The following is a 20,939-nucleotide window of genomic DNA, read 5'->3' on the forward strand; positions in this document are numbered from 1 at the left end:
TTATCAATAAGCAACCAGGGAGAAGGCAGTCTGATCTGCAAAAAACTCCTCCAGTGCTGATAAATTATTTGGAATGAGGGAAGCTTGATTATTTTCCTACTTTACTGTAAGTTAGGTTTACCCCACAGGGATGAAGGTAAAGGAAAACCTGTTTGATTTAAAAACTAAGAAAAGACCACAGAAATGCCCAGGGGAAATAAACCAGGATCACTTCAGGCTCTCTGATTTCCTATGAACTTTTCATTTGCTAGAACTACATCTTAGAAAACACTTTTCAAAAAACTCTGCTATGTACTTTGGTCTATCTATGGCCATAGATAGGGTCAAGAATAAAGCCAGCTGGGTAATTAATGACAAGGATTAGGCCAGAGCCTCCCCTGGGGATATGGCAGCTGAGAGCAGCTGGTTCAGAGGTGCAGATACCACCTGGGACTGTGCCTGTGATGACTCCTGACCTGGTGGCAGTGACCAAGCAGGAACTGTGCTCTGTGTCCATCCAGCAACCCTGCAAGGCAAGGAGTGCAGAGCTGCAAACTGCACCTTCCACATGAAGTGGAAAACAGAGAACTCAGGGACTGAATGCAGCCACTGGGCCAGCAGCTAGGCCTTTCTTCATCTCAGGAGGACAGGAATAGAAATCACAAGTTCAATATCATGTTGAAATGTGCAGTTGTGTAATTGGAGCTGCAGTGCTGTCCAGTGCTGTTGGGCAGGGTCAGGGTCACAGTGGCCATTCCAGGACTGTCCACAGTAATAATGGATTCTGTGGGGAGTAACATGGCAGATCAGGTCACTTGTGCTTTGTTCAAGGGGATTTTATCTAGGTACAGAGTGATGTGTATTTTAGAGACAAGAATTCACATTTAAACTTCTGCTTCTCAGTACCTCTGCACAAGAGGAGGACCATGCATGATGATGGACAAAGGGAGGCAGCTGGTCCACATCCACCAACAGCTTTGGTAAGCAGAACAGAGTCTGGCACACCAGGAAAATCAGTGTCTGCAGTCAGGACCAGGCCAGAGATGGCCCCAGCAAGGAAACATCTGCCACATTGTCCACAGGTTGCTTATCTCTGGACCATGCCTCCTTGAGAAGAAAGGAACTCCCCAAAGGATGTCTCCCTGTATCTTCTCCTCAACCTGCACAAGACTGGATCTGCTATTTCCTCATCTAACCTTGTGCTGAACCTACACTTCCCCTCTTCAGCATTTGCTGAATGCATTTTCCCCAAAACACACTTCTAAGAAGGCCAAACATTCCCTTCTGAGTGAAGGGAGACTTGCAAGCTACCCATTGCCCTGCTCTCAGCTGTGACTGGGTATGGCTGCACCCAAAGCCTTTGACACCAATCTCCTGTGCCATAGCATTTGTGCTGTTTTTAGGAGCAGCTTGCAGGGAAATGCCAGCTCACCTGCTCTGCAGGTCAGGTGATGGGTGAAGGTGCCATGTCAGCAGCAATGCCCTTAGAGGAACTGCAGCCCTCATGGAAATAATACCTGCACGTCAGATAGGGCACATTATGCTCTTGATTTTAACAATCCTTTCTTTTATCACTGAAGATCCTTATAATCAACTTCCTTTGCCTGTTGGCTTTGGAAACAATAAAACACTTTAAATAGAAACAGTATGATCCTGTTCTGTTGATAACCACTGAAGTGAATGTATCACTTAACATTTATGACAATCCAGCTGGATGGAGTCCTGTCCATGATTGATAGCCACACTTAGCAGCGTCATGGTTTTGATCAGCTGAGACAAGATCCAAGGGGATTAAACGCTGGCTGACATCTCAATGGAAACCACAGCACTGGGAACACGTTTATATGTTGGGATAATGGATGAATGTGCTGCTCCAATGCATAAATATTTATACTTCACAGTTTTGCTGAAAACAGACAGGAAACCTTTGTTCAAACCAAGCTGACGGGAACACTCACACGCTGAACACACAGACTCAGACCCCAGATGTCTGACTGCTGCTGAAAAACACCAGACTGCTTTTTTAATACATGAAGTGCCAAGGCCTCTTCACATATCTCCCCCTACCAGCAATCCTACCAGTGGGGTGTCTTACATACCCAAAAGCTGATGTCCAGTACTTCACAAACATCTCCTATAACCAAGCTCAACTCCTCTCAAGGACCAACAGAGTTGATGAAGTCACCTTTCATGAGGGATGGAGTCACTCTGTGAGTGAAGAACAGCAGTATTTACGTTCTACAGTGGGAGGAGAGATATGGGACCACAACACACTGAAACTCAGACAATGTATCTTTAACAGGGTTATGAAATTCGAGGCATCTGCCAAATTATACACATACAAAGCCTTCCAGTAGGCACTGGGCACTTTCAGTTTTGGGGCTCCCCTATGTCTGTCTGGACAGTTCTGTATTCCAACATTTGGGAAATGACTTCAAGGTCTGGATCTCCTGTGTAGGTTTGGTGACCCAATCTTCTTGTGCACTGCTGCTTCCTGCATCAGTAACTCGTGTCCCATTCCATATGCTGCTGCATTACCACTTCCCCACAGCAAAGCTCCCAAATCTGCTCTAGAGCAACCCTGTATGCAACACAGGATGTCCAGACTTTCTGCCAAGGAAATCTGGCAGCTGAAGTGGCTAACTTCAGCTGTCAGCATGGGCAGAAGGAAATAACCTTGAGGCAGAGAAAAGTCAACATTTTCCACATGTATACATCTGGCTAGGCTAACATGTCTCTCAATTGTTCTTTTTAAACAAGTGTCATCACTTAATATAAATAACTAAATTAAACTCTATCTCAGAAAACCTAAAAATTTTAGACACACTCTTTTTGCATCTGATTTCTTAATGTTGTATATATCCATACCACATGAGTTTTTCCTAAATTAATTGCATTTGGATATTTTCATCATTTTTCTAATCATATTTGTAGCTCTCAGTTTTCCCGAGAATTTTACTTTGACATTACAATGGAAGCATTTATATATGTGCTATGTACATATATGCTGAAAGGCTTCAAGCATAAAATGTGACACTGCTCTTGGTTCTAAGACCACACTACTATCCTGACTGCAGGGCATAAGAGATAAACCCTATATTTAGAAAAGAAGCCGTAAATATTTCTTGAGAAACCTGTTTTTAAGGATAGTAGTTGTTTAAAACTTCTGGAAAGTTACCCTGGAATCCTGGGAGACAGATTACCAAGCAGGGCATGGACACAGGTGTGTGCAAAATTGCACAGTTGCAGTGTCTGCCCACAGTAGTGACAATTCACCTTCCAGCTCTGCATATTTGTATATGGGATAGACAAGATCACCTACACAAGATTTACAGCAATGATCCCATTACTAAGACATCTTCTTGACCCCCAAAACTGTAGGACAGTGTCTGCAAGGTGCTGACCTCCCTCAGCTTTCTCACAGACCACAGCTGACTGCCCTGCCCTTAGGGAAGAAGAGGGAAGGAATAGCAAGGACATGCTCATCACAGTGGATTCCAGCAGTGGCACCTCAGTGGTGCCCAGGGGTACTTGATGATGCTCATCCTGTTACTGATATTTGCTTTTGATCAGTTTTTAACTCTCTGCTATTCTCTTGTTTTCCCTACAACTTGTGCTGCCTTTGCTATGCCTCTTCCCTTCTTCCCACTGAACACCATGTCTTCTGCCTGCTTCATTAATTCTTTGTCTCCAGTGTCTGCCCACCCAGTGTAACAATTTGGAGTATTACCACGATAAGAAAGAGAGAAAAAACACCAAAAGAGTCATGGTAAAAAACCCAAACAAAACAGTCATAGATGCACTGGGGTCGGGAGTGGGGGTGCTCAGACCATTCATCCTGGTAAGATGCACCATCTAAATTAAAAGCCTAAGAATCTTGTTACAGAGACATGTGCTTTTTTGGATACATTCTCTGGGGCAGCTCCTCTTCTTCACTGTCTGTACAGGGAATTTAACCTCCTAATCTCTGTAATAGCAATGCTATCCTTCTCTCTACCACACTGAAGTCACCCTGCAGCAACCACTGCTTTGTGATGGTGCAGTAAACAAGCCATTGGAGGATGTTCCCAATGAAAGGAACCAAACATCCCTGGTTCCCATGGATCCCCATGTTTATTCTACAGTCTCAAAGCAAGACCTATTCTCTAGTTTATAAATCCCCTCTGACTTTCAGCTCAGACAAAGACATGGCATATCCTTCTGTGCATGGGCTGGAAGTGCCAATTACAGAGTGGGGACTCTGGACTTGTTGTATAAACAAATGCTGTGTGAATAATGCTGCTCCTGATCAATACCCACTTTGATCAACGCTATTTTTTTAAAGGCACTTTAGTCTATGGAGAGCTTATAGCTGGATGAACAGGGGCACATGAAGCACTTATTGAAAAGTAGAAAAAGGTCAGCTCGGACATGCAAACTGACAGCAAGCTGAGAGGTAACTCGTGATCTAAGGGCATGGAGGAACCAAAGCAACGAATCAAAGCTTGGCTTAGGCCAGCAGAGGTATCTGACTCTCTAGCAGTGAATTTGAAAATAACTTTTGCTGATTCAAGAACATTAAAAATAGAAGTCAGCCACAAAATTGGATTTTCCCTGTCTTTTGGAATTTTTAATATACTTCTGATGATTACCTGGGGTTATCAAAATGCTTAGGACTCCACTGTGATAGGAAAATAGCCATACAGCCATAACAGCAATGCCACTCATGTACTGGTTAGCATAAAGCTCCAAAATTCACAATGGCTGTTCTCTGATTACCAAAAAGCATACATCTCCTGCACAGCACAGCAAGATTTTTCTGAGTATGCTTCTGTGTGTCTGTAGATTAAGAACTAAAAGAAACAGGCGTAGTATCTAGCTGAATACCTAGATCACATTGTGCAACAGAAATCTGGTGGAAGTGAATTCTACAGGAATCCACCAGGGATCTTGTGACATCCATATAATTCCCTGTTAAAGTCATCCCCAAAGCCTCCCTTGTTTTCACAGACTAAGTCCATTACACATTCCTGCAACAAAGTCATTTTTGCCATCAGAAGGCCATTCCAATTACACAGAATGTTTCCCCCAAGACAGTGTGTTATTCTCCATCTCCCAACTTACCCTCCAGGGCACAGAATCGTGTCACCTGCTCTGGCATCAGCTTCCCGAGCTTGTGCTGGCAGTAAACATCCGCGATCTCCTGGCGGCACTGCTGGGACTTGGCGCGGGACATGGCCGAGATCGCCTCCTTGCCCGTCACCTCACACTTGGGTGGCTGCTCGTATTTCAGTTCAGGGGAGCTGATCTCCAGTTTTTGTAAAAGATGCTGTGTGGGAAACCTGTCAATCTCCTTCAGATTGTTGCTGTTGCTGCTGTTTTTTCCCAGGTGATCACTGAACTGCACCACCTCGTTGGAGTTCTTCCCCAGCAGCAAGTTCTCCTTCATCCTTTCCTCTTCCAGCTTCTTTCTCAAGTGCTCCTTTTGTTTGCTAAGGGGTTTTTTCACCAGCTCAGACTGGTGTTTTTGCCTCTGAGTCCTGGGAGCAAAGTTACTGTTATCAATAGTTTCAAAGTCCTTGGGGACCGAATTTTCATTATTGCTGTCTGTTCGCATTTTCTCTTTCGGTCGGTGGGAAAAATAGCCATCCTATAAATGGGGAGAAAAATCATACTCGTCTTACTAAAACAGTCACATCCCATGCACTACAGGCATTTCTTACATGAAAACATAGATCAAGTACAATCCAACATACTGCAGAAAATCCCTGTGCTGGGCTTTGCAGCAGCCAGAACCTGAGAGGCCTCTGGGGTGCCCAAGTCACCTGCACTGGCATCTCTTCTTCACTGGGCCAGAGTCCAAGCCCTATCTCAGATGGAGCAGGGAGGTTTTACACAGGTTTGTGAGCAGTGATTAACCAGACACTTCACCCTGACACTATTAAATATCCATGAGAAAACAAACACAGGTTTCAAGGGAGCAAAAGCAGGTCCTTCAATGCTTTCCTTTACTCCTCGTGATTAACAATCACACTTTGGTATCCCAGAACTGCCACCTGACTACAGCCTGAGCTTTCCTTCAGTGAAGAAACTTTGCTACAAAACAAAATCCCTCCCAATTTTGCCTTTTTTTTTTTTTTTTTTTTTTTTTTTTTTTTTTTTTTTTTTTTCCTGCCTACATATTTGAACCCTCCCTGGCAAGGTCAGAGTCAGGCTCAGGTGTCAGCTCTTAACCATCATGTTCCTCCTCTCGACACTCACAGATAAATACACAGCCCATAACTTTGCAACATTCAAAATCTACCATATAAAGGAAAAGGAATAGACCATGTAAAATATTTATCTGCATCTGCATCAGGAGTGGGTGAGGTTGAGCTGCCTTTGCTCCAGCTGTGGAAACTTGTGGGGGACACAATTTTTAGATACATGGAAATATCTCTGTTTGCAAAAGTGAACAGTAGCAGATAAAATCAATGATGAATGGTTATTAAAATATCTGAAGACAGGAGTAAAAATATTGATAGACTTATTAAGTCTGTCCTGTTTCCTTTCCACTTGTGGAACACCTAATCAAAAATGAGAGACTGGGAAAAGACAGGATCACTAAAGATGACTGATGGGAGCATCTTTTAGCACCTACCAACCACATTTTGTATTCAAAACATTTTATCAGCATGAGCTAATTGTTCCTCACACCTCTTCTGGGAGGAACTATTTAACAGTCAGGGTTTGCAGAGAAAGGAGAGGGAGATAATGACTTATCCCAGGCCATGCAGGCAGTCAGTATCAGTTTGACCTCTGAATCTCGGCAATGGGCAATGTTTTAATAGTTTACTCATTACAAGAAGTTGTTTAGTGAGTGAATAAAGTGATTGTCTCTCCATGAAAATGTCTAGTTTGCAACTCGCTTGAGCTGTCAAATACAGATGAATGCAAAAGAGTTTAAAAAAACCCCCAACACCAGACAACAACTCACAAACCAAAATACAAACATTTTTCAAACAAACAAAATACTTCTAGTTTGAGGAGAAATATATATATATATTTAAATAAAATTCGAATGTTTTAAGGAAAGCATGAAATAAATTTCTTTTCTCCGACTTACTTTAAGGAAAAGAATAGCATTTATACAGAAACAGAGGTTCATTTAGGTAGAAAAAGACTTTCAGGATCAGGAAGCCCAACCATTAATCCAGCACTGCCAAGTCCACCACTAAACCATGTCTTCTAGTGCCACATCTACACAGCTTTTAAATCCCTCCAGGGATGGTGATCCCAGCCCTTCCCTGGGCAGCCTGTTCCAGTGCTTGAACACACTTTCCATGAATACATTTTTTCCTAATATCCAATATAAAACTTCCCTGGCACAACTTGAGGTCACTTCCTCTTGTCCTGTCAGTATTGCCTGGGAGACAAGACCAGCCCAGACCTGGCTGCAGCTCCATTCAGGGAGTTGTAGAGAGCCATAAGGTCTGTCCTGAGCCTCCTTTGCTCCAGGCTAAAGAATCCCAGCTCCCTCAGCTGCTCCTCATAGGGCTTGTGCTCCAGCCCCTTCCCCAGCTTCGTTGGTGTTCATTGAAAACAAAGACAAACAAAATAAACAAAGCATAGTTTCAAGGCAGCCTTCATTCCCATGAATGACCAAACTAAAATAAAAAAAAAATTACTTTCAGAGCCCAGCTCCCACCACTTTTCCTGTATCTTCAATGGATCTTCAAACAAAAACACCAACTCTGTCTTCTTCAATAAATCTTTTCTAAGGTCTCTAAGGCAATGCCACGACAGGGTATTTCCACATATCTTGGCAACATTCTCTCACAGGATGACTCTTGCAAAATTATTTTTGTTTTCAAATTTAAAAAGAAAAAAAAATCCTAATCTGTAAAGCAAATGCATGTTGATAAAAGGGAAAAGAAGGGAGAGGAGATGTTTGCTATTGGTTCTTCACAGTAATTCTTATTGCCCACAAAGGAGACACTGACCTGCACCAGAGCAACAGGCACAACCTCCCATGTCCTGGGCAGTGCAGAGCCCTGCCTGCACTCTGCCCTCCTGCTCCTTCCAAACCTCCCTGCAGCATGAGAGAGAGCCAAAAGACGAGGTGTGGGCAGGTTCTTGTTCTAAACAGCATCTGACACTGCACTTATGTGATGTTTCAATCAGAATCCTCGCTCTCCAGTTTGCCACCCCTGCACCAGGAGCGCTGGACCAGCTCCCCTGGCTCTGCCAGGGCTGCAGTGTGATCCCAGCACGCTGGGACAGAGCACAGGGCTTGGTGAAACCTCCGGAGGAAAAGGCAAACCAAACAGCAGATTTATTGGTGTACAGTGCACCTCTTTAAACTGTTTTCCTCCTTCAAGTGCTTTGCCTCCTCTGGGAAATGCTTCTCCAAGTCTACGTGCTGGAATATGAAAAAGCTGAATGAATTCTAAACGCTTCCAAAGCAGACACAAAACAAAGCTGGGCCACAACTCTTCCCTGCCTGCAGGGACAGTGAACACCACAAAAACTGCCACCACACAGGACACCCAGTGTCTGCAGGGACATCTCTTTGGGAGGAGAAAGGACTGAAAATAAAGCAGGGTCTGTACAACAAGTGTAAAACCAAGAGCTGTGGATACACACTGAAGCATAAACACACGTGACAAATACCCCAGCTGGAAAGTCAAATCCAGCCTCACACAACCTCACACCTGCCGGTGCAAGTGTTAAACGCCGCAAAACCCGAAATCTCCACCCACCTTTGATCTGCATTTCCCCCCGACTGCTTTCACCAAAGCCAAACGTGATTTTTACAGTACAATGATTTCAAGATAGGCTCCACACGTGAGAGCAGAATGTTCGTATTTGCTGTGCAGGGGAAATGAAACTCAGCACTCCGAGCTTAGAACAGCAGCAGCTGCTGACAGTAAGGTGTGTTCATTTGTGAAGTTTCAGGGGCACAGGCAAAAAGCAGCACATCAGGTTTTTAGCTTTCTACAGGAAGATGGGTTTTACTTGCTCTGCAATACTTTATTTTTACAGTGCTGGATTAATTGCAGATTGTATTTGTCATGGATGTCTAAGACATTCAAGATGGGGCAGAGTCATCTCACAGAAAGGTGATCTTGAAACCAGGCAATCCCAGTTCTGACAGTACCATGGGACATACATCAGCAGGTTCACTGCCTCAATCATCATTTTTTTCAACTTTTATGAAGCTATTTGTTAGCAGCATCTCCTTATCTCTGTGTTTGCAAATCACTGAAAAAATGAAAGGCCATACCAGGACCAAATGAGAAGTGTAAGCCTATTAATACAGCCATGTATGTGTCCACAGCCAAGGATGAAAACACGATTTTCAAATCAACACCCAACATTGCCATTGAAAGCATCATTTTGGTCTTTGCAATAGAGCAATTCTCTCTAGGCATAGAGCAGAAGAGGCTCTATCCAAAATCAACTCCTTTGAGAGGCTACCTTATTAAATTACTCAGTATTCCAGGTGTCACACACAACACGTGCCACCCAAGACCAAATATTTCACTTGTGCCTTTCCTACAGTCCCAACCTCTGCCTCTCATCCAATCATTCCATGCCCTTCCAAGTCCCTCTCCAGTTCTCTTGGAGCTGCTTCAGGTACTGGAAGATGCTATAAAGAAACCTCTGGAGACTGCAGCACCACATTTCCAAGATGAAGTGTAACACTGAGGATGTCTGTCACAGAACACAGGCCTGAGAGAAGGATTGCCACAAGCAGAAATGTTCTGTCCTTACTTTGTATAGCTCTCAGAAGATACAAGCAGAGGTTAACTGCTGAGTACTCAATAGCAAGAGCCCTGGCAGGAAGAGTTTTAATGACTATGGGGCCTCTTCTAAGCATATGCACGCTGCAGGTCAGGAATAATAAGCAAATACTCCAAAACTGGGAAAGAACAGTCTGTACCCAAGAGTTTGCATGAGATCACTGCCAATGACTGCCATTGATGCTAAAAATAGTATTATAATATTAATGCAAAAATAACATTTTAAGCTCAGGGCCATTTTATGTAATGCGGGAATTTGAATTCTGCTCCAAATTCTGCTCTTTGTTGAACACACAGATTTTAATTCTCCAAACTACACCTCTGTTGTGTTTTATTAAAGTTTGTCAGACACAGTGTATGCTCTTTGGTGTATTAGCCACTTTATGTGCAGTGATTGAGGGTCTGGGGCTTAGGTACTCTGAGTTTGATTGAATTCAATGTCTCATCTATCTCAGGAGGGAAAACCTGGGTTTCTGCAGAGACTTTGCAATCTGCTGAGGAAACCATGGAATAAATTGCTGCTGTCACCTACTACAGACCCAAGAGCAGCAGCTGCTGCTCGCTGCACCTAGCACAAATACAGAGAATTTGGAAGAACTTCACAGCTGTCTGTAATGACAAATAGATTTTAATGACAGCCTGTTAACACTCTCAGAGGCTTTTGCAAGTACAACCCACAGCAGTTCAGCCAGACCCCAGGTAAATTTACACATCTGCAGACTGCCTCTCTTCACATTTTGCTTGCCTATATTTGCATCTGTCACCTATATTTGCATCCAAGCTAAGCATGTTCAAGCATAAACATACATTTGGGGTTTCCCAGGTCACACATTCTGTACTCTTTCAGGTACAGCTCTGTATCCTGCATGCCAAAGGCAGGAGGTTAAAGATAAAGACTGTGGCTCCAATACTGGGCATGGCAAACCTCCAACAAGCCAGCCCTTTCTCAGTGGGGATCCCACTGCAGGATCAGACTATACTGCAAAGCCATTAGGTACAACTGGCAGTGTCTCACCGCCCCTGGAAGGAGTTCCTCTGCCAACAGCCTGGATTAGGCAACAGGACTGGTAATTTTTGCAATACACAAAAAGCCAGCACTGCTCTCAGACAGAGAACCCAGTGTGCATTTAAATCAGCAGACTAGAGGTGACTAGACTAGACTTGAGCAGACAGGGGTGTACCAGCTCTGCAGACACAAGGGCACACACACTGTGGCAAAGGCAAGGGAAGAGCCCACATGGTGCAGGCAGGGACTGCTCCAGCATCACCTGGCACACACCTGCAGAGGCACTGTGCTGCTGGAAGGCTCCTTCTGCAGAGGCTTTGTAGGGAATGCAAAAGAAAACCTTAATCAGTTCACAAAGGAACACAATAGAGCTTGCATTTATCTGCCAGAGGCGTTCATTGCACTGTGCAGAGCACTTCCTCCTGACAATAAGAAAATGCTCCTTTCTTAGGAAAAGTTATTCACTGTTCGATTTCTTTATCAATGAAGTCCTATAAATACTACACAGATGGATGGACCATGTGCAACCAAGCCCTGAATGGCAAATGTTCACAGTTACAGTTTATCTGACAACTCATTTTCTCCCCAGCATGGAAGGATTTGCTGTCTTTCTGTACTGAGAACATATTCTCATATTCTTCCTCTGCCAAAGCTTGGTACCTCAAAGACACAGCAAAACAAACCAGAAATACGCACATGAAAATGCACAGAACAACTACAAAACATACAGATTTTTCTTCTAAATACAAAGTATTGGACTTGCTGGCCTTGAGAACCAGCTATAAATCAAACACCTGTACTATAAAAAACTACATATTTTTTCCTCCTTTCATATGGTAAAGCACCCAATTATTGACCTCCTGTGAAAATATGCAATGCATGGGCAGTCATGCAGGATCACACACAGCTGAGGCTGGGGCAGGCACTTGCTGCTTTGCTGGGGTGAGCTGTTCAGGATCCAAACCAGCTCACAGCTCCCAGAGTGAGGAACAGCTTCAAAATCTGCATCACATGTCAAAGCCTGAGACCTGGTCAGCTTACACAGGACCATCTATTTTACCTGTCCTGTGACTGAGAAGAATTTAAACAGAACTATGAAAAGATAATTAAAACGAGTTTCTGTTCAATATCAATCACAGCTGTGGCATGTTATTTTGTAGTGCTGGGTAATTATTTCAATAAATACACCTTCCAATTGCCAGAGGAGTCAGAGGATGGCATCTCTACAATTCTATCTTTTTTTTCTGCTCTTATCTTTGTGCATTTGTGGGCTGCTTCTTTTGCATCCAGAACTACAAACTTTACACTGTGGTTACCCCATTGTCTTCCGTCCTACTACACTCACATCTGTCAAACTAAAACCACCACTTCTCTGCTTGAAGGCCTCATGCAGCCACATGGATGCAGAGCAGACATCCCATTGTGCCATCAAAACAAACAAGAAATGGGGAACTTTAATTGAAGATGTGGTTGATGTGCCATGAGACCCTTGGAAAATGAGCACTTTTGGCAGGTATGAGCAAAAGCGAGGCCAAAGACAGCAGATGGAGGAAAGGCAGCAGATGTTAATGTAGTTATATTTTTCCATATGTTTTTCTGTTTTTCTGTAATAAGTACATTGTACTTTAATTGCCAGTGGCTGAAGACTTGGGAGAAACATTTTGTGAGAAATTATATTACGTGACCTTATGCCTTTCATTAGCGAGGGAGATGCAAAAGGTGAAAATAGGTTTATTGAACTTGCAAGCTGGCAAAGATGAAAGATGTAATTGCTTCAAACACAGTCTTTCTGTTATGTAAAAGGAAAATGAGACAAAGCAATAATTTGGGTTAAAAGGGGGATTCTGATACTTGAAAACACATGAGTCCTTCAGGTTCAGCACTAACAGATACAGGCACAGCCAGCCCAAAACTATTGCAACACTTGGCATTTCAAAATGCAGAGAAACAGATGGACCACCACAAAGTGCACAGGGGACCCCTCAGTGGAACATCTGCATTGGTAAGTGATTGTTTGGAGGATTACTTTTCCCTTCCTTTCCAAAACTGTTGCCATCCACTTTTCTTTTTCCTTAATGCCAATTTCAGCAGTGTGATCCAAACGCTAGAAACAACATTGCAAAAACATCATTAATAGAAGTTGCTTTTATCCCTTTTTACACACGTACATTAAGGGAAGATGTTCTGGTTTGAAATAGAATGAAAACAGCTTCAAAACTTCGGCTGCTATCCCCAAAAGAGTTTTTCTGGTTTTTGCTAACATGTGACTAACTTTCAAAGTGATTTAGATTAGGAGGGAAAATAATATTGCATCCCTCAAGAGACCAAACAGATTTGTTCCAGCTTAGCACAGTAACTGTACAAAAAGCCATACTGTATCAACAGCAATTTCAGATGTTCATCTGGTTATTAAAAAGTTGGGAATACTGCTAGAGGGTGCTGTGAAAGCACACATCCATAGTGCTTCCAAAATTGACCACTTTGTTTTCTGCTAATTTAAACTTCTCAGGAAAGTTTGGACTTTGTTAGCACAGACCAATCAAATGTATTCAATCTGTAAAAGAACTTGATTTATAACCAGTAACTGCCCCCACTTTACACATTTTATTCTCTTTCAAATGACATTGAACTTCATTAAGACTCCACATTCAGGCACAAGCTCTGCTTTTGGCCAAGGTTCCTCCCAGTCTGATTCACCCAGGAACAGCAGCACTCACTGGGTTGGGGCAGTGACAACACTGAGCTGGGACGGGTTTTTTGTCTGTGGATACACACACACATTTTAACAGTTCCCACCTCTGCTCTGCAGCAGCTTTAGCTCTGCCTGGGTGTGGGCAGTGGAACCCACCCCTGCAGGACCCAGCACATTGCCCAGCTCCCAGAACTGTTCATTTGAGCATCTGTCCTGCAACATTAACCAGTGCTACTGAGCCTCCTGGATCCACTTCAGCATAACCACATCTTTAAACAGAATTCACCACAAAACCAGGAAAGAGATGAAGCAGGACTGGCCTGACAGTGCAAAATGCAGCTCCCGAGGAAGCTCAGGAAAACCCCAGAGGTTTATTTTCCTACAGCTTCTGCCCTAGAGAAGGTGGATCTTAAAACAAAGAGTTCAGACATGAAGGAGCTTACAAGGAAGTCAGTCTTCTTTCAAGGGAAAGTATTTAAGTGAGTTGTTATAATAATGTCTATGCTTTGTGATCCTTGAACAGAAGCCTCAGTTGAGAAGACATGGTAGAGCAGCAGCAGACACTAATTAATGCCACACAACTTCCTAACAGGAGCTCAGCAGGTGGGGTCAAGAACTGATGAATCTACATGGTTGTTTTTCCTGGTACTGAAAGGAAAATGTGAGATGTTCTGTATTTTTATTTCTCACCAAACTGTACTGCTTCGTTATTTGACAAAGGTACCCCAAAGGCATAATATGTAAATAAATAACACAAAGTAATAATAGGGGTAAAGCTCAATCATTTCCATGTTTAAACTATGGACATGATAACCACACTGAATACCCATTGCCAGCCAAACTTTCATTTTTATTTTTTTACCTTCCCTTTTTTACCTTCCCCTCTCAGTGACCTAACCCATAAAAAAAATAACATGGTTCATCTGAACCAAATTCCTCAGCTTTCATCTCTATTTCTTTCATCCAGCATTCAGCCAGTATAGATTTTATATCTTTCAGAGCAGTAGTAAACATGTGAAATTGCTTCCTGGTGACTTGTTATTAACTAGATTCCAACTAAATTCACCAGGAGGCCTATTCCAACTCCAATCTAAACAATCTTGAGCAGCCCAGGGTGAATTGCTGAGACACACAATACATCTCTGGCAGCTATAGAAATTAAACATAATCAGAATATAGATGGCAGAAACCAAAGACGCCCTCACACACAAATGAAAACATCCTTGTAAAATACAGTCAGTTTAGCACAAACTTATTTAGCCTTAATTAGGTAGAAAATCTATTTAGATGAATACAATACAAAGAATAATAATGAACTTCAGGATTACATTTCGCTACTTGGAGGGAAAAAACAACACAAATAAATGGGAAGTAATTGGACCTTATTTAATAGTCTCAGACTATCAGCTCAAACAACTATAATCATTAAAGGCCCTGCAGTGATCTTCTACTGATAAATGTTGTTAAATCAGAATTACAATACAACAAGCATGAAGAGCAAAGCCTATTAATATGAGCAACACTAAAAGAAATAGATTAATTCAAATATTTTTTCCCCAGCGTCACAAGCAATCTTTGAACCAAGCACATAGAAAAGAAAGGCCTCCGTGTTTCCTCTTGTTTTGGGTGAGACTGAAATATTAACACTTCCACACAGGTGATTACTGCAGGGAGAGTGCAGATGAGCAGCAGTTACCCACTGCTGGATTTGTGGATGTGCTAGACACTGGTTTGTATCTTCACAGGAAGTTCTTCAGCAAGACCAGTAGTTACATTCATAAAATAAATATTGCAAAAGCCAGAGGATTATTATGGGCTCTGCCACCTACCTCCTTAGCTACCCTGTCAGCAGTTCAGCCTTCCTGAAAATTCAGCCTGGGACCAGCCTCAGCAAGGGTGGTCTGCGTGGTACTGCATTCTCAGTTCTTGCAAATTCATTCAGAGCTATACAAATCAGCAGTTTTAACAACATGATGAAAAATGACAGAGTTCTAGGGTTAAAAGATAGAGCAAAATAAACATTTCTGACACAAAAAACTTGTCATTTTTTTGGGTCCAGCAAAGATCATAAAGAATATATGCATTAGGAAAAGACATCAAAAAATTTTCTAAGAAACTGCCCTCCTCCCTTACCTGAATAAACACTCACTTTGGAGATCAAACTCTTTTTCTGTACTAAACACACTGACTGCATTTGAGCCAAACACCAAACTGTATAGTGCCAACTTCTTTAGCCACAGAGGAGCTGTGGCTGTAAGCAAAGTGCTGTCAAAACAGTTATTTGTAATTACACTGCATTAAACAATGGTCATCTTTCCAGAACTCCACATTTACAATTCTGTCAGAAACAAGGACTCCCTCCACACACAGTCAGTGATCAGATCCCAGCATATCCACATCCTCAGCTGACAGAACCAGATGGACAGCACAGCATAATGTTAACTTAGTCACTGCTCATAGACTATGCTGTGCAGAAAAATCAAACATCAACATACTCCATTGTTTTAATGAACATCATTATGTTACAGCATAAAAATAACAGAAGGCAGAGAAACGGTGATGAAAAATGGGTCCTGCTTATCTAGAAATTCTTGCTTGTGTCTTCCTAATACCTTACTATTCTAAACCGGAAAAATAATGTAACATGAGCTGGAAACTTTAAATTTGCATCTACAAATAGATTTTGTGTGAATTTTATCAGATTTATCACAGATTTTGGTAAATTGTCTTCTATAACACCAGCAGTAGTCCAAAACATGCTGTGAGGGAATGTAACAGTGGTGATACTCAACAGTGGCATTATTTTCACATAATTGGAATTAAATGGACAGTGGAAGGATGACTGCAGGATGAGATTACTAATTCTGGCTTTCTAAACAGTTGCTCTTTGGATTTTTTTCTTGATTTTGCAGCACTCATCAACTCCCACCAAGCACTGTGATAGGGTGAAAGGCAAAGACATGTTTCAGTTCCAGGGACAAGGTGTCAGTGATGTCACACATTCAGAGGTGCTTTCTCCCATGGAACCAATGGGAAAATTCAATCTCTGTTGTCATATCTCAAACCTTGTGTGTAGGACAGGATTTAGTCTTTTATTCACTAGAGACTCTCTTTCACAAGCATATTTAATAATCTACAGCAAGCTTGGTGCACATACTCCTGCTGTAGTGCACTGTAATTTAGAAAGAAACTGTTTTGAAAATTTTCTGATTGCTGGAACACAGTTTCATTTGCAGAGACATCACAATGATAGCTCACACATCATGCTATGTATATCTTTCAAAACATGTATTTCTCATTAGTAATTTTACTGTGCCAACCATTCCAAATATCAAAGTGACACCTGACAATTATAATGCTACATGTTCACCAACATAATAATAATGCTTCAGCAGAGTGATATTTGCAAGGGTTTGAAAGGAAGAAAATCTCTACCAAAAATCTCACGTAGGATGCATAAACTGCAGAGATGAGGGCACTGCCAGCAATCAGCCTAAGGGAACTGTGGGTATTACAGATGTGAAGCTAACAGCTTCTAATCCTTGGTTTGTAAGGATGGATGTATCCACACAAAGCAATGCCAAGGAGACAGACACGCTGTGTCCCTTTAGTGTAACTATGAGGGCAGATGAAGCACTGTCCTTTTGCATCTTTGGCCCTTTGCTTGGTGTTTTCCATATACCCGAGAGAAAAGGCTTTGAGAAAAGGCTTTCAGGATGCCACTCTGTGATGAGCGGCTGTCTCTCAGTGACACGATGCTGCCGTGAAAGGTGCAAATTCAGCAAGGGTCACACTCCTGGTCCTTGTGCACACCTGCCGGCAGCACATCGCCTCCCCTGGGACAGCCTGGAAAACCCACGGACGCCTTCCCGGAAAAGCCCCTTGTGGTGGTGACAGGTCGCACATTAATTCCCTTTCTGATCCGGGATGTTTCGGGAGCGGCACAGATGCCGAAGCTCCCCCGCCATGGCACACAGTGTTTGCTCGAGGCCGAGCTGGCCGGAATACCAATGCAGCCCAGCAAAGCGCTGAACGGCAAACAGGAAGGAGGGAAAAAAGCCCCAGCGACACAAAAGAAACAAAGAGCCGGAGATGAGGGATCGCAGCAGGTACCGCATTGGGATTCCGAGCGCGGCCATGGAAGGCGGGACACGCCGGGACAGCGCGGATCGCAGCATCCCCCAGAGCTGCCCTTCCTTCTTCTCCATCGGCATCAAAGCACGGCAGCCGAGCCGGCCCGAGCCAGGCTAAGGCCACCGGAGCCTGCTGGAAATCCGCATGTGGAAGGATGCGTTTCGCAGGCGATGAAAGCCGAGAACGAGCTGTCCCCTTCACTTAGTTTAATTCGTGTCCTTTAGAGCAGCAAAAGCCTTCACCAAGAAAAAACGAGCGTCTCTGTCTATGGCCCAGATCCTCCGTTTATGCCCAAATAAATGTTATATTCTTCTGAAAGTAGACCCGTTGAATGACTGTTAATAGGGGCTATTATTGGTTCCTCGGATTGCTCAAGGAACTTAAAAAAAAGGACTTGGGAATTTATTAGGCAACATTTTCTCTTTGCGTTGAAATCTCCAACATAATGAATGTCTTGGAAAGAACAACAAGATTGTTATCATCCTTAACTCTTGGACCAAAGGCATGAGCTGGGCTGCCTCCAGTAAACGAGTGGTTTGTGTTAATTTTACAGACATGACTGAAGTAAGTATAATAAGTATAATTCACTTGAATTACTTTTTTCTTTTGCAGTTAGTGAATAAATGTGGGCTAGTTGGCCAAAAAGCCCCCGCTGGCACAGAATATTGCAGCAAGACAGTAGTGGTTGAAAAACCCCTGTTCATCTTATCTGCCATCAATTGTCCACAGAGAGAGGGAATGACAATTGCAATACTACACATTTATAAATACAAATTCCTCTGTTCCTTACAGCCAACAAGACTGCTCCCATACATACGGGTATTACTTCAGTGCTGGTTGTACAAATAAGGTGAAATTCTGGTAGTGCCCACCCCGAAGTCAATGGACAGGAGAAAATCTTCCACTCCTGGAGAGCCACGTCAGCCCCACAGGGATCCAGCACAGTCCTGCTCACAAAATACATCAGTGTCTGAACTCAGAGCAAATCTACATGATGAGCTGCAATTGCTTGCAATGCTAATTATCCTATACAGTGCCCATATTCTAATGCAATCTCCTATAAAGAACTGATACTTTTTTACAATATAATTCCATTTATGTTATGAATTGGCTGGCAATGAAATTTCTGAAGCTCTAAACACATCTACGTTGAAAACTGTCTCCAAGTATGTTCGATGCAACAGGCTGCTGAGCAAGGAACAAAAAACATGATGACATTGCACTAGGCAGGAAAGTAAATTTACTTTCACTGTTCTTCCAGGCATTTGGAGGGGCAGAGCAAGGGAGAGTGGTGAAATAAAAAATATCCAACACCAGAAAAAAACATGCATGAACTCCGATAAAAATAGTCTGAGCAAGGAAATGGCCTCCCCACTGCACTTAGGAGTAAAACTGCAGATACACAGCTCAGTGCACAGGAAAAGGGCAGAACCCAGAGTGCAAACTGAAAGGCAACTATCTGACATGAAAAATGGCATTGACAAGTATTTGTAGGAAATTGTTTAACACCAGCCCTCTTGACTGGCAGCCTGACATTCATTAAGAATGTCATTCATTAAAGAAAGTATTTTAAAAGCAGCATTTAATTACTCACTGAATATTTTAATTGCTATTACAAAGCAGTTGTTTTTAATTACAGATCACATTAATACAAATATGATCTGATCCTGATCATTAGGATTAACTGTAGGGATCTTGTTCACAAACAATAGTATCTTTGTATTTAAAGTGTCATTAAAAAGCCACGGGAAGTTCATCATTAATGTGCAAGCAGTGTAATCTTAATTTCTTCCTGCAGATATTGAACTGAGACCAATCATGCAAGATTTTCCAGTATGTAAAATAACTGTCACTTTTCATTACAAAGAATATGAAGCAAAAGGAACACTGAAATAACGAGGCTGAAACAATTTTCCAGATTTAGAAAAACCCATGCCACACTTTTTCTAAGAACTAAAGAGATTTTTTTCAAGGGCTAAATTTTCCCAGGAATCCTGAAAACAAGATGTAATGTTCCTGTGTCCAGAGTTTAATTCTGGGTTGGTAAGTAAGACTGCAGTTGGTCAACTATTCAATTTACCTCTCATGTGGATGGTGGTACAACCTCAAGTGTACAGCAGATATTAAAGAAAAACTGACTGAAGATCAGTGGAATTGCCAGCAGTTAAAGATTTTAGTTCTTGATAGTACAAAAATGATCAAGCAGATTTAATGACAAAATGTTCCAAGGCAAGAGTAAGGCATGGCTCAGAAAGAAGAATTACAGGGGAAGAAATCCAGTCTTCAACAGTAACTTATGTCAAGCAAGTGCAGAGTTTGACATCAGCACACATGGCTGTGAAGGAAGACAGCTTTCAGGAATGTTGAACAAAGGGCTCAGACCTCCAAGACCCTGAGCAATTTATAAAAATTGGGCAAGAAGTAAGGAAAACAAAAAAGCTTTCTAAAATATAAGTGTAAATGTATAGGTAGCAAAAGCTGTACATATTACTTAGGACATACATGGTATGAACAATGAGAAATAATAAGTTTGATGAATATTTAGATTAGTCTCTAGAAATTAAGGGCAGTTTGAAGATATGAACTCTGGGTTAAGTGTGTTTGACACTTATTTAGCCTCAATCTCCTGCAGACTGTAACTTCTGACCCCATCACGAACCTTGCTGCTGGGCACCCGCCCTGTCAGATGCCATCCATGGCAAATACAATGTGTTTTATGTTTGTCTTTTAACCTTATCTTACAGCTTCTGCTTTGGTGCTCAATAGTTCACCTTTTGTCTGATTGCTGCCCTTGCTTGGGTTCCAGCCTTTGCAGAGCTGCAAACCTGTCAGACAAGGAACAAAAAACTCGTTTCTAATTAGATAAGGGAACATACAAACAGCTACGGGTCAGGTTCCGCCTGAAGTTAGGACAGCAGGTTTTGTGAAGTGCAGCCAAGATGAGTCAGGCTTCCTCCTCTACTGCCTAGCTAGTGAAAGCACGTGAAATGTCCCAAAACTTTTCAGCCTTAGAGCTCTAACACAGCTTCAGACAAGGACCAAGGGCTGCACTGCTTCTCCACGCCATCCATCCTTACCCTCCACCCACCTCTTGCTCTGCTGGACTGGCACAGCTGTATCAACACGGAGGTCTCAGTTTGGCCTGGCTCAGGAGCCCTGACTGCAGTCAAGAAAGCCACCAGCATTTTCCAGTTCTTTGTCAGCAATGAAAGTTATCAAACAAAACTTCAAAACCTCTCCCTAATAACCACTGAGGTCAACATCTTACCTCTTCTTTCTCAGTGACACAGCAAATTGGGATCAACAGTTTCCTTTCTTCTCTTACTATTATTTCTCAGGTTCCAGATAAAATTACGTTTTCAAG

The 20,939-nt window shown here is 42.5% G+C and overlaps 1 protein-coding gene across 2 annotated transcripts in view; it reads right to left on the reverse strand.

Moving 5' to 3' along the window:
- Positions 1-20,939, reverse strand: part of XYLT1 (xylosyltransferase 1) — a 177,892-nt gene that overhangs the window by 88,737 nt on the left and 68,216 nt on the right. For both annotated transcript variants that reach the window (XM_088174415.1, XM_014895403.2), the window contains one exon: positions 5,083-5,608. In XM_088174415.1, the coding sequence (XP_088030541.1) occupies positions 5,083-5,608 (526 nt within the window). The remainder of the gene's footprint in view (positions 1-5,082; positions 5,609-20,939) is intronic.

Source organism: Sturnus vulgaris, chromosome 16, assembly GCF_052056855.1.
Source record: "Sturnus vulgaris isolate bStuVul1 chromosome 16, bStuVul1.hap1, whole genome shotgun sequence".
In the NCBI taxonomy this organism is placed as follows: Eukaryota; Metazoa; Chordata; class Aves; order Passeriformes; family Sturnidae; genus Sturnus; species Sturnus vulgaris.